An 18,434-nucleotide genomic window follows, 5' to 3' on the forward strand; every position below is an offset into this window, starting at 1 on the left:
CAGACACATGATCATCCCACAGGTGAGCTCGGCAGCACTAAGTCTGTTCCCATTGGGAGTGTTCATGGCCAGGATGCCCTTCCTCGAGGTGGACTCCAGATGCACGTTGTCCATGCCAGTGCCGGCCCTGCCCATGACCTGGAGCTTCTCTGCTGTGTTGATATCTGCAGTCACCTTGGTGTCTGAGCAGAGGATAAGGCCTTCGCAGTCCTGCAGCTCAGCTATCAGTCCTCTGCTCAGATTCTGCTTCTCCACCACCCGCAGCCCTCCACCTTGCAGGATCTTTTGGCAACAAGGTTCCAGGCTGTCTCTGATGAGCACTTTCTGTAGATTTGTGAAGACCACTACTGGGGCCTGCCTCAGGATCCACCCCAAACACCTCTAAGCCCCCAGATTTGGTTCTGATTGGTCAGTTTCTATGCCAGTCAGCATCTCTGAGCCTATCAACAGGGCCTGATCAGAAATGCGGGGCTGATCAGCATCCCTGGTGGAGTCCTGGAGGGAGGGTCAGACTGGGAAAGAGAGAGGCAAGTGCTGGTTAAAAACTGGCTCAGAGGCAACAGATCAGTCCCTGCTTCTCTCTTCAGGCCTCTCTCTGGCCCTGCTTTACAGTCTGCAGAGGAAGCCACGGCTTATAGTCTGGTCCAGCTTCAGTCGTATTATTATAGAATTCAGTTAATCAGATTTTTCTATTATAGTTTCTGCTTTTGTGTTTCATCCAGAAATCTTTTCTAAACCAGGATCATAAAGATTTTCTCCTTTGTTTTCTTCTAGAATTTTTATAGTTTTAGCTCTTAGGTTTAGGGATATGATGCATTTTGAGTTAATTTTTGTATATAGTTTAAGATAAGGGTTAAATTAATTTTTCCCCCCAAATGGGTACCCAATAGTAACTTGAACCATTGGTTGAAATGGCTATCCTTTCCCTATTGTACCATTATCAAATATCAATTAACCATACGTTCTATTTTTGGTTTCTCTTGTCTGTTCTATTGATTTATATGTCATTCCTTAGGAAACACTATATGATCTTGCTTTCCTGCATTTAACATTCTCCATCTCCATCACATCTTTGAGGAAGCAGTTTATGTAAGTATACTATCCTCTATGTCAGTGTTTCCCAAACTTTTGACATATGTGTACCCCTTCTATAATTTTCGTAACGCTGAGTGAGTACCCCTCGTACTCATGAGAATGTAGAATTAGACGCAGCTAAGCACGGTGCAGTGCATATCCCCACCAAACTCCGGTGCAGCACGTACCCCCACCAAACTCTACGCGTACCACACTTTGGGAAACGCTGCTCTATGTAAATAAGACTTATTTTCATTTACCTTACAGATAATTCTTTCAAGACAAGATTTAATACTTAGCAATACAAAAGTATATTTGTTTAACTCTATCATATTATTTTCTGATTATAAAAGTCATACATCTTAAAAACTTTATTCACTTCCTATATTTTGTGCCCAAGAATGCTACAGCCACTTCAGTTCTGAAATCCAAAACCTCCTACAGTCTCAAGTCCCTGTATTAGGAGAACCTGCCTGAAGCATCCCAATAAGCAGAGGTGAAGGTGGGAGGAGCAGAGAGGAAGGTTGAGTTTCTATCAATATATAAGGACTTTATCCTCTGGGAACTCCAGGTGGTGGTTAGTAGTAACCTTACTACCTCCCAGAAGGATCAATCCCCATCCAAACAGCCTATTATCCCAGTCCGGGCCATGATTTCTCCGCTCCCTTTACAGTTGGGTAAAATTAGAAGTTCACTCCTTGCCTGGTTCTGCTGCCTCTATAAGGCTAGTCTTCAAAAGCCTAGGGCTTTCCCACTCATAACTAGGCAAGCCTCTAGTCATGAAGAATGTCTATTGCGTCAGGATTTCTTCTGAAAGAAGTCCTTACTTGCTTTTATTTATGCTACTCTGTGAAAGGGTATAAAAATGAAGGGCACAGAAAAAACAAACCAGAGATTCAGGGTCCCACGGTTGTAAGGAAATATAGTTCATGGCTGGATCAGAGGTCAGTGGGTGAGGTGTGTTGCTATGATTTACTAGTAGTGCTTTAAAGCAGAGCAATTTAATTTTTTCTGCATGTTCTCTGTAGCACCAACCTGGCTTTAAATGTTGGTTTAAAAAAAGGAAAAAGTTATAGAATAAGATAAGAAAAAGTAGCCACACTGAATTTGCCTTCCTTCACCACCAAGGTGAAATGCTAATAAAGATGTTTGTGTATGTGTTGGGGGCGAGGGGTGGTAAAGAAGGGGAGGGACATAAAGTTTCAACAGCACAGAACATTAGGCTTACAGTTACCAGAAGAATATCCATCAGGCAACGCTCAGGTGAAAGCAGGAGGAGAACCCACTTGGAGGAACAATGAGGTAGGCCAGGGCCTTCTGCCTAGCTTACAGGATAGCCCAAGCCACGCTGGATATGGACACCAGGCTGCATTGCCCCACCCCACCCCAGCACACACGCTGGGGGAAGCTGCTTTCTGAGTGGCCAGAATCATCATGAAATTAGACTGGGGACAGAAGTGGAGAATGTCCCTTTATACCAAGGGAAGTGAATTCAGAAGGGAGAAAATCCTAAAAGAAACATGACAGGGACAAGGGAAGAACCTCAGCATACTTCAGATTAACTAGGAATAAACTCCACTTCTCCCATAATCAGGATCAAATAGCAGAACCAGGAGAAATCTATTTGGGCATACAGGTCCACACGAAATAAAAAATTTAAGAATGCCAGAAAGTTTCACGGAATCATGTACAACACTATCCAGTTTCATAAGAGAATGACTCTATCAGCATTCAGCAAAAGAGTAGCACAACAAGGACAAGCTCTATCCACAGTGAATTTAACTACAAAGATTTATAAACTCTGAGTCAGGTATGGCTAAACAGAAAATTAAAAAGTTGACAAAATACTTGTTGGCATAAAATATGGATACAGGAAAAAAGCACTCTACAAAAATTCAGAAACACCTGCTCTGTACTCTAAATAAAATTCAGAAAAACATGGATGCTGTGAAATAAGACATCAAATAAAAAAAGAAATAGACTGAAATAACAAAGGCAACAGCTGAAAGGTAGAAATTAAAACAGCTAAATAAGTAAAGTTAGCAAAGATGCTGAAAATATAATTACAAAATTAAAAATGTGCATTATAAACAGTAACAAAATCAACCAAAAGAAATTTAAATGAATGGCATGAACATGGGGCACAAGTTGGATAATTTTTGCTAAAATGCAGAGAACTGGAAGAAAAACAAACATTTAAAAGGTGAAAAGGACAATATATTTTTTTAAACTTGAGAACTGCATAATAACAAACAAAAAGTTTACTTTTCTCTAAAAAATATATGTAAGAACTCCTTTATCAGACCCCAATATGTGCAAAAGAATGACTGGTGATATGTAAAAGTAATGAAAAGGGTGGAACATTTCTCCTTATATAGTTATTGATCAATCAAATAAGTATTTGAGGAAAAGGCAAGTTAGCTGCCATTTTGAATAAATAAATCACAGATAGATTATAAGGAACACAAAAAGGTTTGGTAATCCTGGAAGGGGAAAAGTCTTTTAAGGAATAATCCATCTAAAAAAAAAGACAGACTTCATAAAAGATGGGACTTCAGCAGAAACTGGTTTGGCTCAGTGGATAGAGCATCAGTCTGTGGACTGAAAGGTCCCAGGTTCGATTCCGGTCAGGGGCATGTACATTGGTTGTAGGCACATCCCCGGTAGGGGGTATGCAGGAGGCAGCTGGTCAATGTTTCTCTCTCATCGATGTTTCTAGCTCTCTATCCCTCTCCTTTCCTCTCTGTAAAAAATTAATAAAATATATTATTAAAAAAAAAGATGGGACTTCATAAAAATATAATATTCACAAAACAAAACAAAAACAAAAGTACCATAATTAAAGTTAAAGATAAATGATAACCTGGAAAAAAATATCGGTAACATAGCCTCCAAATATAAATAGGTCTTAACACCCCAAGGTGACTTCATCAGTGGGAAAATAGGCTAAGAACACTAATAGGCAATTCATAAAAGGAGAGCTGTAATGCAGCAAGAAATATGGGGGGAAATGTCCAAAGTCACCCAGATTTACAGATAGGCTTCAATAAAAACGAGATTAATTTTAAAAATATATTTATAATTTATGTGCAAAAAAAATAATAGAGATAGCAAGGAAAATTTGGGAAGATCAATGAAGGGCCTTAAAAACATGTATATATCTTGACCCAGCAAGTCACCATCTTACAATGTGCCCTAAGGAAATTACTAAACATACATATGAAAATTAAAAACAGTAACAGCTAACATTAATTGACTAACGTGGAGGATCTAGACTCGGCAACGTACATGAATCTCTTCATGTAATCCTCACATTGTTATAGAGTCAGCAGCTATTATTACAGATAATGAGATAGAAGACCAGACAGGTTTAAATAACTTGTGCAAAGTCAAACAGATAGGCAGTGGAATTGCAACCTGTCTAACTCCAAAATGTATGCTCTTTACCCCTGCTCTTTCTCCTGCCCCTGTGGAAATGTTCACCTGCGTATGTTCTAGAATGATAAAAAATTGCAATCCGTCTATGTATCCAAGAATAGGGGTCTGATTAAAAAGTCTATCTACCCAATATATAGCCAAAAAAGTCACACTCCCATCTCAGCTTTTCGGCTTTAACATTCCTGTCCCAGCCTGAATAACATTAGAAAATAGACACTCGGTACTATTACATGAAAAAGCCTGTTAAACAGCAGTAAATATGCAGCGTCACTGCAAATTTGAAAACATTTTTTTCTGTTATAGGATATTATTTTTAAAAGATGATAGTGGTATTATAATGGTCAGTAAAAGATTATATCTGATCTGCAAGACTGTTATTTTCTTCTTTCTATTTCTTGTATATCTCCAACTTTCCTATTGTGACCACTTATAACTTTTAATCCAAAAATAAGTTACTTAAAATATATACAGAAAGAGATTCATGCATGCCCTGAACAAACATATAGCTGATTTATATTTTTAAAATGTTAAGCTAAAATTTGGAAAGATTAATCTTCGCTTGGCATTCAAGGGAAAAAACACCAGACACTACATACACAGAAGTTACTCCTTTTCTAGGAATCTGCAAGCCTTCCTGAATCCTTTTCACCCTTCAAAGACTAATGACTCCTTGCTATCCGGGAGGGGTCAAGGGTAGCTCTTGGCATGATATGAGGATGAGGTTCTGCTGCATTTGCTGTGAGACACTCTAGCAAGCTTTCTTAAGGAATCTCAACCAGTAAAAAGGAGATGTTCTCCAAGCACTAGCTATCTTCCGCTTCCCACTTAAAGTCCCTTAATGTATTAGAAGTTCACACAGTAAATTCAAAGTGATTGAAGTTAGTCTGTAATGTTAAACCATACTTTAAATAATAAAAATATATTATTCCACTTTTTGAGACTCTGACAAGTAATCCAAATCTTACACAGTGCCTGAGATGTAATAGGCATCCAGTGAATATAGATGAAAGGAATAGTGAATGAAGGGGTTTATACTTGGCCCACCTATTGCAGGGAGGGGTTTGGGAGTAAAGGAGCCATATTTATATTATACCCTTGGCTAACCAACTCTAGTATCAATGCCAAGAATTGATGATGAGCCTGTTCACAGAAGGGAGAGAAGGCAGGGCTTGGCCTTAGGTCTGGAGTCTCGCTTGCCAACTGGGTGATTTCTCAAGTTTAAAGCCACACTAACGGGCAGTAAGAATCACAGATACCATTCTCCACTTGTTTGTTTGTTTGTTTGTTTGTTTGTTTTTAAATCATCACCTGAAGATAAGTTTTTATTGATTTTAGAGAGAGAGGAAGGGAGGGAAAGAGAAAGAGGGAAACATTGACTGGTTGCTTCCCATACATACCACAACTAGGAATCAAATGAGCAACTTAGGTATGTGCTCTGACCGGTAATTGAACCCACAACCTTTTTTGGTATATAGGATGATGCTCCAACAAGCTGGGCCATCTGGCCAGGGCTCCACTTTTTAAAATTTTTATTTTATTGTTTAATTTCTGTTTATATTCAGTATTATACTTTTGATTGGATCTTGCACTGGGTTCATTTCTCAGCTCTGCTTGAACCTCAGTTTGGATTCTAGTCTATCTGCAATGTCCTCCTGGCAGAGACAGCAGGCCTCATGACTTTCAGCTGCTAGTTATTAGTTTTTCATGACAATTCTCAGATGTCCATGATCATTTTGTCTGTCCCTGGGAAAACTAAGGAAGAAAAAAGGACAAATATCTTGCTTGAGAGCCACAAATAGAAATGATAAAAACAAGATCTTTTCCACTACTCTTTGCTTAGCACACAACTGAGCTAAAGTGCCTCTCTTTTAGATTAGCAAACCCATCTAAAATGTCATAATTCTTTTCATTAGTGTTGCCCGACAGAAAAGTCTGTCATCTTTGAAATATCTCAGCCCCTCCTCCTCGCCTGTATCCAGTTGGTTAAAAAATCGTGTTGATTCTCTCTCTCCAATCATTTTGAGCCTGTCCTTTCTTCCTGACCTCAGAGCAGCTGTTTGGTTCAGCCCTTGATGGGACATGCTCTACCTACTATGTTGCAACTGTCTTCTTCCTCCAGGTCTTTCCGTGATCAAATGCATGCTCCACAAAGCTGCCAGTGTTACACTCTTCAAATCAGCATCTGATCTAGTTAACACCTTTGCTATTACCCACCAGCCATTTCAGGAAAGCACTCCTCCATCATTGTTAATAACCCTGCGTGGTCCACGAGGTCCTGTGGACTAACACCCCCCCACAACCTACGCCTCTACCACCCTCACAGAGGTAACTGAGGACCACCAGAGACAGGCACAGGATCCAGGCCATCTGGATCCATCTGCTGCAGGTCATGTGACTGGTATGAGATTGTGAAATTAATCACGTGATTGACTGGCCCTATACTGATCAATCAAAGTCTGCCCTGGGATCTTCTGCCAAAAGTGTCACAAAAAAAACAAAACACTCCCTTCTCAGTGATGCAAGCTCCAAGGACTGCTGAGACAGGACTATCTGGAACATTCCAATGATGAAAACAGCCAATAACAAGACAAGCAGAGGTCACAGATAATGAAAGCCAGAGAAATGAGTAGGAAGGGCTCCCACAAACGTAAAGATGTCACTGGAACCACCAGACCCTACTGCCATATTGGCCTTACCAACTATGTGAGCAAATAAATGCCTTTTATTTTCCCTTTAAACTATTCTGAATTGCCTTCTTGACACTTTTGTGTGTGATAAAGTCCCAACACACACAGTTCCACTTACCTAGAAACTTTTAACAACATCTCACTTCCTACAGAGAAAAAAAAGCAAACCTCTTAGCAAAATATTCAAGTTCTTCAGCAAAAGGGGCCATCTCAGCTTTTCAGCTTTAACATTCCTGTCGCAGCCTGAGTACTTTCAAATATTAAAATAATAAAATCAGTACTCTCTGGTATAGCCACCACAGACCCTGATTTCTGCCCCCAAGCCAATGCTCATGCTTCCTGAACCTGAATTATTCTTCTATCCTCTCCTTCACTACTGAGTCTTCCAGACCCAGCTCATATTAGGCACCAGGATCGTATTTTACATCATAGTTCTCACATGGCTGCATATCTCTCTCCTGCTGGACACTTTGCAGACAAGGAATGACTATTTCTCAAGTTTCATCCCTAGCACTGGACCATCTGCTTCCAAGAGCAGAAGCTCCACAAATGTTTGAAGCACTGCTCAGAAATGAAAGACTGAAAACTGAGACCTGTTAGACACTTAATTCTGCCTTACATTAGAATTTTTTGAAAATTAACCATATCACCATACAACCTAGTAATTGTATTCTTGGGTATTTATCCCACTGAAACAAATTAATGTTCATATAAAAACCTGTATATGAATGTTTTATAGCAGCTTTATTTGTCATTTCCCCAGATGTGAAATAACCCAGATGTCTTTCATCAAGTGAATGGTTAAATAAACTGTGGTGTATCTATATAATGGAATACTACTCAGCAATTTAAAAAAACCTATTGATATAAATTTGAAAGGAATTATGCTGATTGAAAAAAAGCCAAATCCAAAAGATTACATATTATATAATTCCATTTATATGATTATCTTTTTTTTATTAAATTATTATCTGTGTACATATCTTACCATTGCCCCCCATATATAAAATATATATTAATATATATGATTATTGTGAAATGACACAGTTACAGAAATGGAGAGCAGATCAGTGGTTGCCAGGTGTTAAGCATGGGGGTGAGATGAAGGTGAGGCAAATGGGTACTGCCATGAAAGGGCATCGCAACAGCCCCTCATGGTGATGGAACTGCTCTGCATCTCAACTGGATCAATATCCTGGTTATGATACTGCACTAAAAGCCCCGAAAGATGTTACTATTGGAGGAAGTGGGCAAAGGCACATAGGGTTTCTCTAAGTTATTTCTTATAACTGCATGCGAATCTATAATTATCTCAAAATAAACAGTTAATTTTTAAAAATAAACTAACCATATCCCAAATCTAAACCAAAACAGATTCCCAAGGAGTACCTTAAAATAATCATAGTTTCAAGCAAAAGATCTCATTGTGGCTAGCAATACAGTAGAGTTTTGCCTACATGAAGCAAGGAACTCTCTGGAAAAGAGGTAGAGAGTTGTTCTCGTCAACATGAGAGAGGAGAATTCTTTACATATGGAAACTATTTTCAGAAACTGGGATGGCAAATGAAATGTCAAATACAAACAAGAGAAGTGCCCCTGCCCAGAACCCTGAGCAGGGCCCCTGAGTGACAGTCCAACTCTCCAAGTGCATGGCTGGGCCTCCATGGGGATGAAAAACAGCCGATGGGTGCAATCTGATCTGTTTGCCATTTAGATCCGTAACACACTGAGGCTGGTGCTTTCATATCTAAAAATATAGGAAATCTGCAGCCTAGGCAAATTTGGCTCATTGGCTCATGGGTTTTTTATTCGAACACTGCACATTTGGAGATAGTTTTATATTTATACCAGTAGCCCTGCGCATGAAACTGAGCGCCAGTAGCTTGCCACCACCCTCCAATAGCTCTCTGCCTGCTGCCCCACCATCCTGTAGCTCCCTCTTGCCCCCCATCATAGCTTGCTGCCCTGCCCCCTCCTGTAGCTCTCCACTGCCCACTTATAGCTTGCTGCCCCACCCTCTGCTGATCCATGATCTGATCGCTAGCGGGTTGGTCGTTATGCTTCACGGCATAATGACCATTTGCGTATCACATCTTTATTATATAGGATGGGCCAGCTGCAAAAGAGGTTCTGCTGCTCAACTGAGACTAGGCTGAAATCTACAAGCAAAGAGAATCAGAAGAACTATCTGCTTATATACATTTTATCTGGGCATCACATGACCCCTTCTCTTTCACAGGGAACATGAAACCAGAGGTCCTCTGTAGGCTAGAAGGAAATCTTTCCTCAGACCCTGGGTGTGCCCCACTAAATGCCTGTCTCCAATCAGGACCAAGGGAGTCATGAGCTATTAAAGACAGAGTAGGGTGTGGTGGTCACATGAACCACCTAGCATCACTGGGACTGGCAGGACCAAGTCTACAAACAGAGAGGGTGTGGTGTGTTGGACCTGCCATTTTTTTTTCCATCTAGTCCCACTCAGTACCTCTTCCAATGATCCCAGCAGTCATGGCAATGGTGAGTGAGGCAGCTTATTCCTGGGAGTTACCTCTTAGAACAACCTGATTCCTTCCCTATGTGCTGAACATATTTAGGAACCTGGTGACTTCTCAGGGTCCTGTCTGGCAGAGCCAGAGCTGCACTCACCCATCAGGACACTCAGCAACTTCTGCACTCTGGAATTGACCCCCACAATTCGGTACAGCCCTTGCTCATTAATACCTGAGAAGAGAAATAGTGATGATTTAATTAAAGGTACATCAAAACACAAGTCAAGCCAACCCCAGCCAAAGGCAGTTTTCATTTTCTCATTCCTTCTAAAAGCCACTCTAATTAAAGTCGCCTGTCACTCAGCTCTGCTCTTCGCAAAGGAGTGAGATTGGTACAGCTGTCTAGGATTTCACGAGTGTGCTGCAAACTTCAGCCCTCATGTTAGTTCAGTCATCAGAGAAGAAAGGAACCTTTCTCTTCTGTTGCCAAAAGCAGCATCTGAAGAGTTTTGAAAGATGTAAAATACATACTTTTAATAGATCATAGTTAACCAGTTTATTAATTTAGAAAGCCAAAAATGACATGACAAAAATTCATACTTCACAATTTTCACAGAGAGAATAAAAATATTGAGCTGTAAGGCAAAGACATTTTTAATTTTGGAGAATGTTTGCCAAAACTGAGAAATTAGAAAACCCATTCATTAGTAATATAAATATTCATTATATATATATATATATTTATTTTTTTTTTAAAAAAGGACCACCTTCATTCAACCCAAGGAAAGTGCAACTGAACTAGAGGGGGTTTACCTTCAAACACCCAAACAGAGAACCCAAACTAACCCACCTCAGTACTTTGTTCATGTAAATACAAAGATGAGATGACCACAGTGTCATTTACCAAAGGGAACGATACAGATGAAGTGATGTAAAATGACTTTTCTCCTGTTAGTCCTAGGCCAATCATATCTAATACCTTTCTCCCACTTCCTTTTTTATCCCGAGGTCCATTTTACAAACACTAGTCAAAGAGAAGTTCTCAAAACATAAATCAGTTCAAACAACCTCTTTTCTTAAAAACCTTCCAGTAGCTTTCCATTGTACTTATATCACAATCAAACCTCACTGTGCCTAAAAGGTCCAACATGATTGAGCTCAGGCTTACCCCTGACCCTAGCATCAACTATTCCACTCCACTCCAGACACACTGGCCTTCCTATTACTCCAGCAAATCAAGCTCAGGTCCCCAATCACAGCCTTTCCTCCACCTGCAACCCTCTTTTCTTAGATCTTTCCATCATTCAGGTCTCAGCTTAAATACAACCTCTTTAATGCATCCCATGGCCAACATTGTTGGCCAGTACCTAGCCCTGTTTTCTTTTCTTTATAGCAATTAATATCTAAAATTATCTTTATTGGGTTTCTTGTCTATCTTTCTCCCCTTAGCTACAATGTAAACTCATAATACAGTGATTCTGTCTTCCTCACCATTGTATCCCCAGCATCCAGATTAGTATATGATAAGTGATAGAATAGAGTGAATAATACAGTGAGTTATACTCCATCAGAGCCACTACTTCGGGGTCAAAACAAAATTTCCTGGAAGAAATGTGGGAAAAGGCTGATTCTACACCACCTATCTAGAAATGGTACTCATGAATAAAAGCAAGTGGTTTGAAATGAGGAGCTTCCACAGCTAAAACATCTATAAAAGCATGGCATGATTCTGCATGGTTCATGGCTAGGAGACCCCAGTCAAAACCTAAGGGATGGGCCCCAAGTTACTCAGTAGCAGAACCATTATTCAGTGATGAGGTGGCTTGAAGGGCTTTTCCTTTCTGAAGTGTTAATTTCTTTCTTTTGACCTTGAGCTTTCCTGGAATTGGACACAATCCGGGCTTTTGGGCAATGATTAATGAGCCCCAGAGAGCATGTGAGGTTTGGTCATTTCTGGTCACCACAAATATGTATGTACATACATGCACTGTAGTAGGGAAATAGCCACTTCCTTCATGCCTTTATGTAAAAATGTTTTTTAACTCACTGTCTAAATGAAAAATTTCTCAGAAGTTAAAACGTCATTTTTGGAAGCAGAAGCTAAGAGACCAATCCAGTTGGTGACCCTCCTCTTCCTCACCACTTATCCTGTATATTTTCTGGCTTCATATCAGAAAGTCATCCTCCTAAGCTATGGGCATGCATTTATCACCCTCTCTGTGAAGGGTTTTAAATGATTAGGTTTCTCTCTTTGTTTTGGCTGCTGAAAACTGAGCGGCAGACAGGTGGCCCACCGCAGGCAAGTATATGAAGGTGCCTGGGGAGCAGAGAGAGGAGGGGGGTTCTGTTTTGAACTCACTTTTGGCTCTATGTTTATGCCTCTACTTTTGTTAACCCTGGAGCTCTTCTATCTGATTCTTTTATTTTTAACCATTTGTATGCCATAGGTGTTTTAGATATAAGCGGCGGACCTTTTTTAATTAAATTCAAAATATTATGGCAATTAACGGGTTAAATAAAAAAATTTCAAAATGCCTGTTGAAAAATTATCTTAGTTATACCTACTTCTAAAAACTTAGGAACTGCAGTTATGGAAAACAGATAAATCAAAGGAAGAAGGTAAAAACAGCAGGGACACCCCCCCCCCTGACAACACTAAGATAGCTGTGCAGGCATGAATCTCCCCCCCTCTCCTCTATCCCAGAATGGTTTCATGCTTGGCAGGCTGTTTTAGAACTTGCACTTTTCACTTACTATATATAATCAAAATCTTGGGTGTCAATAAGTATATTTCCACTGCATTTTTAGTGATTCAGAGTTTTTTTTTACTGCATGAATGTAGCACTGTTGATTTAACCAAAATTTGAGACATTTGGCTAGTTTCTGATTTTTAACCTTAATAACACCTTTCTGTAAACATCCTTATAACTCAACCTGACCCATGTCCTTATTTCCTCAAAGATCCACTCCCAGAAATGTCACTTTATATTCTCTGGTTACATTTTGCATTATCTTTGCAAACTGCCTTAACTCTTTATTGAAAAACAGTATATAAGACATAAGCAAACATTTTAAAATGTTAGTACATATTAAAATAACTAAGTTGGATAAAAGATTTTTGACTGGATACATAAAAGTACAGGCTTTTTAAAAAAAATATATTTTATTGATTTTTCACAGAGAGGAAGAGAGAGGGATAGAGAGTTAGAAACATCGATGAGAGAGAATCATCTGTCAGCTGCCTCTTGCACACCCCCTACTGGGGATGTGCCCGCAACCAAGGTACATGCCCTTGACCGGAATCAAACCTGGGACCTTTCAGTCCACAGACTAACGCTCTATCCACTGAGCCAAACTGGTCCCAGCAAAGTACTGGCTTTTAAGATTAACTTTTTTTTTCTCTCCCTCTCCTCAACGCTTTATAGCCTTTATAAAGATGCCTATATTTCTCAACTGGCAGGAGTTATGGGTCCTGCTTTAAGTGGTAGAACTTCTTCCAAACAAATAAAAAGGGCTGGTGGGTTGAGAGGTGGTAGAAAAAGTAAGATACACAACTTTGACAATGATTCATATCAAGCCTAATGAAAGATAGTTACCAGCTTTTGTAAGGGACTCAACAGACCAATTCACTCAAAGCTCCAAACTGTTAGAACCGAGGAATCGCCTTTGTGGTCACCTCAGAAGAGGGGATGGAGACCATTGGGATGAAACAACTTCCCTGATCTCAAAGCCCTGCTCCTCTGGACCCAGGAAAGGTCAATGTGTGACAGACAGGGCTGACCACAGGGCCACTGCAGGAAACTAGGGGCCTGGACATTTCCTTCTGCCTGGATGGTCCCAAGCAACAAGCTCCCAGAGCAGGTTCTTCACCTAGGGTCCATGGTCATTAAGAGGTCCACTACAGAATTCAGGGTGTCTATGAACTGAGGAACACAATTACAGCTTTATTTTCACTAACTTCTAAATGAAAATTAAGCATTTCCCTTCCATTACAATATAAGCAACAAATCATAGTAGATTCAGCAGTGCCTGCAACTTGGTCAGAAGTCACAGGTGTTTTCATAACATATTACAACTGTTACAGACACCTTGAAATATTTCTGAATGGAGCAACTTATCAACCACCACTTATTTAAAGTGTTAACAAAGAAACACATATTACTGCATCACAACATATATTATTAGTACTTTAATAACTGAACTTTAGTAATTGGTTTCCTTTCAATCCCAAGTATTTGATATGTATGCATTTAAAGCTTTCTTCAGATCAAAGCAGTCAACGACACCAAATTGTTGAGAGCCTCTGCAACACAACTCATAGAAACACACTGGCCATGGGACTTGGGGATTCATGAGTCACTTAAAATTGGAAATCAGCAGGTAGCAGGTCTCAGGTCTGACACCTGTCTAAATGTGTGGCCTTTGCTGAGAACAATGTCATTTGTTGAACTACATACCTCTGGTTTCCACAGCGTGGATGCATTTCTTGATTATGCTGAAGCCAATGCTGTCCAACTGTGCAGCTGAAAGAGGGAGAGTATAGAGTTCAAGTTTCTGGCAGCACAAACCAACCTTGGGACAAGGCATGACCAACCCAAGATGACTCAGTCCCATGGTGTAGCCACATATCCTTTTAATTTTTCCCAAAATGGGCATGGGAATAATTTTTTAGCTATTATTCACTAAGAGCTTACCACATGCTGGGTACAGTTATAAGTGTTTTGTGTATATTATCTCATTTAAATTTCACAGTAACTCTGCAAGTATAGTTAAAGAAACTGTAGCATTCAGTGATGAGCAGCATACCAAAAGAATAACTAGGCATCCTTTAAATTGTTTGGTTAATATCAGAAGCTGGAAGACTAACTGTTTGTTGGTCACCTTCAAAAAGCATAAATGTTGGAGAAGTTATTGACATAGATTATTTCATTTTTTCCTAAGCAAATCCTCTAGGCTGATTCTATCATTGGCTTCATATTAAAGATGAAGAAACTGAGATTTGGCAAAGCTAGGTATCTTGACCAAAGTTGCAGGTCTAATATATGGGAGACTCACCCCAGAACCCGTTTAACCAACTGCCTTAAATGTGACTCTGGATTAAAGAGAGAAATAAACTCCTGCTCAGGGAGGAAGAAAAGAAGAAAGAAAGAAGAAGAAGAAAGAAGAAGAAAGAAGAAGAAAGAAGAAGAAAGAAGAAAGAAGAAAGAAGAAAGAAGAAAGAAGAAAGAAGAAAGAAGAAGAGAGAAAAAGAAAAAGAGACAGAGAAAGAAAAGAAGAAAGAAGAGAAAAAAGAAAAACAAGAGAAAGAAAGAAAGAAGAAGAAGAAGAAAGGAAGGAAGCGGGAAGAGAAGGGAGGAAGGGACAGGAAAGAGGGAGGAGGAAGGGGAAAGAGGGAGGAAGAGAAGGAGGAAGGAGGAAGGAGGAAGAGGAGGAAGGGGAAGAGGGAAGAGGGAAGGCGGAAGAGGGACGAGGAACGAGAGGAGGAGGAGAAGGAGGAAGGAGGAAGGAGGAGGAGGAGAGGAGGAAGAGAAGGAGAAGAAGCAAAAGAAGAAGAAGAAGAAGAAGAGAAAGAAGGAGGAAGAAGAAGAAAGAAGAAGAAGAAGGAGGCGAAAAGAAGAAAGAAAGAAGGAAGACGAAGATAGAAAAGACGAAGAGAAGGGAGAGGAACAACCCCCCCGCACCCGAGACGAAAAGAGAAGCTTCTTCGCAGAGAAGTAGCGAAGTTCAGCCTCTGAAAGAAGAAAAGAAGAAGAAGAAGAAAAAAGACCCGGAAGAAAATTAAACAGAGAAGCTACCTGAGGCAGAGGAACTAAGGCAGGAAGTAGAGTCAGCCTCTGTGTGCTCTCTGTGGTAACTCAGCAGCTCCCAAACCCACTAATGTCACTCAGAAAACAGTAGATCAACAGTAGCAGCATTTTCCACAGCACAGAACTAATTCCCACCCTGATAACGAAGCTGGAAACCCTTCAAAATTCATCCCCACGCTCTCTTAGCCAGTAATAAGATCTGTGTGGTCATCTTTAAGAATGGGTTCATCTTTGACCTCCTTGGGATATCAGGAAAAAACATTCTACAAATGAATGTTCAGAGTAGAGAGGGAAATGGCAAAAGGTAGGAAGATGAGTATTATAAGTGATTTGTCATCATCCCAGGGCAAGAAATAAACTTGCACACTCTGAGCACTGAGCAGAACTGGAACTCCTCTTGGATCTAATCCAAATGGAATCTTTCTCCAATTCTTAATGTCTATGAGCAAACTTAGATCCAGTGAAGATAAAAACCCTTTTTAAAAAATCAATGACAATTATCCAAATCAAATTAGAATGCTAATTTCCCCAAACTTCTCTTCCCAAAGGGAAATAACTCTTGTTCTTACATGCAAGCTTAGTGCTTAGTGGTACTGATTACAAACCACTTGGTCTCTAGGATAGTAAGTAAAGTACTAGAAAAGGAGGAAAAGAGTGCTTTTCTACCTAGAAACCAACTGCTATACAAAACATTGCTCTTACATTCCCTTAAAGCTGTAAAAAGCCTAATAAATCAATCCCTTGCTTTTCTAGTATGAACCAAGTATTTACTTTGCAAATTGTGTTATATTGGGCTTTCTGACTGGAAGCTGAAGCCAAATCAAAATTATTTTTCCAAGTGAAACTCAATTAACTCATGCCATAGATATTTCCTAAACTTAATAACAAATTATAATACACAGGCCAAATAACTATTGAAACCGAGGAAAAGATTTTTTAAAATAGCTTCATTGAAATATAATTCACATATCACAGAGTTAACCCACAATTCATTAATTTCTAGCATATTAACAAAGTTATCAATTAATTACCACTATCAAATTCTATAGCATTTTCATTTCCCCCTTCAAAAAACTCATACACATTAGCAGTCACTCTATTTCCCCCTTATTCCTGCCTCTAGAAACCACTAATATATTTTCTGCCTCTGTAGATTTTCCTATTCTGAACATTTTATGTAACTGGAATCATACAACATGTGGTCTTCTGTGTCTAGCTTCTTTCATTTAGCATAATATTTTCAAGATACTTCTCTGCTGTTAACATCAATACATCATTCTTTTGTGATGAAACTAGAGACCCAATGCATAAAATTCGTGCAAGGGCCTTGGCCTCGGCCCCTGCTACCACTGCCCCCGCTGCCACCACTGCCACAGCCAGGGCCCTCTGCCACCTCTGCCTCAGCCTTGGCCCCTGCTCACTGCCCCTTGGCCAGGGGCCTCTGGCACCTCTGCCAACCCCTCCCCCCTTGCAGCTTTGTCCTGAAGAAAGGGTGTCTATACAGATATCTGGTCTAATTAGCATCTTACACTTTTATTATTATAGATACCATTCTATTGTTAGATAGACCACATTTCCTGAATCTACTCATCAGCTGCTGCTTCCTCCTTTGGGCTATTATGAATAAATGCTGCTAAGAACATCTGTGTACAAGTCTCTGTGTGGGCATACTTTCATTTCTCTTCAATATATGCCTAGGAATGAAATTGCTGGGTTACATGGCGACTCTATGCTTAACTTTTTTAAGAAACTGCCAAACTGCTTTCTAAAGCACTGCACCATTTTACAATCCCACTGGCAATGAATGAGGGTTCCAATTTCTCCATATCCTTGCCAACATTTGTTATTGTCTTTTTTATTATAGCCATTCTAGTGGGTGTGAAGTGGTATCTCATTGTGGCTTTGACTTCATTTCCCTGATGACTAAGGATCTTGGGCATCTTTTTGGACACAGAGGAGGGTTTTCTTCCTTTTTCACAGTAATTTATATAGAGCCTACTAGAATGTATTTGTCAGAGGGGAAATTACTTTTTATACTTAAGGTTTCCAAAATGTTCATAACTGACTCAACAGTCAGTGGAAGCCTTTTAGTTCTTCCTTTGAGAGGTTCTTAAGAGGATCCTTGCATAGGGATGAGAGTCATAGACGTCTAAGAGAGAACTGTCATTTTGTATAGTGTTGGGTGAGCAGCCAGGGCTGATTCCAAACTTGGATGTTTTAAGAGTAGGTTTGTGAACACAGCATCAATGAACTTCTGCTCAGAAAAATTACTATTTTGCTTCCTTACCCTGTGAACACTGACTAAAGTTTTGAAAATTAGAAATAGCCTGGCAGCTGACAGTGATGCGCCCAGTCGCAGGAAGATACATACTCAAAAATTCATTAGCACAAGTAGCTAAAGAAATGACATAGCCAGACAGCCTTAGAGAGGGAACTCAGTCTTTTCATGTGGAACTGTGGGAAGCAAGGTCCTGTCCTCAGTAAGAAACAGGTAATAGAAAAGAATACAATAGAACCTTCTAAGTGCATTGCCAAAAAATTAAATTAAATTCCACTAACCTACATTAACTACAATTACTACTTTTGGAAATCAGCAAAGCACAGTCCTCCACCCCCACCCCCACCCCCACCGCTTCCCCTGAAATCTGAGTAAATGCTCATCCTTTGATTTTCCCAGCATCAGACGTTCTCCAATTTGTCCTAAGCCAGCAAACACCTTCTTTAAATAAATCTTACACAGATATTACACATAAAGGCCTTACACATAACGCAGATAAGGTAGTACTCACTAGTATATAGTAGTTAAAATGTATATGTTGCTTACATATTGCAAAGTCAAATATTAAGAGCTCTAGGTAATTGCTGGCCTGTTATGTTGCATGATGATGATAATTATTGCAGTTATAAACAGATAAAACTGTGTTAAGAAATGAGATGCA

The 18,434-nt window shown here is 39.8% G+C and overlaps 1 protein-coding gene across 4 annotated transcripts in view; it reads right to left on the reverse strand.

Annotated features, from left to right (window-relative positions):
- The window catches only part of ARHGAP26 (Rho GTPase activating protein 26), a 408,339-nt gene that overhangs the window by 163,532 nt on the left and 226,373 nt on the right, over positions 1-18,434 (reverse strand). For all 4 annotated transcript variants that reach the window (XM_036423211.2, XM_036423210.2, XM_036423209.2 and 1 more), the window contains exons 13-14: positions 14,146-14,211; positions 9,846-9,920 (exon numbers count right to left, since the gene is read on the reverse strand). In XM_036423211.2, the coding sequence (XP_036279104.1) occupies positions 9,846-9,920; positions 14,146-14,211 (141 nt within the window). The remainder of the gene's footprint in view (positions 1-9,845; positions 9,921-14,145; positions 14,212-18,434) is intronic.

Source organism: Pipistrellus kuhlii, unplaced genomic scaffold (genome assembly GCF_014108245.1).
Source record: "Pipistrellus kuhlii isolate mPipKuh1 unplaced genomic scaffold, mPipKuh1.p scaffold_m20_p_8, whole genome shotgun sequence".
In the NCBI taxonomy this organism is placed as follows: domain Eukaryota; kingdom Metazoa; phylum Chordata; class Mammalia; order Chiroptera; family Vespertilionidae; genus Pipistrellus; species Pipistrellus kuhlii.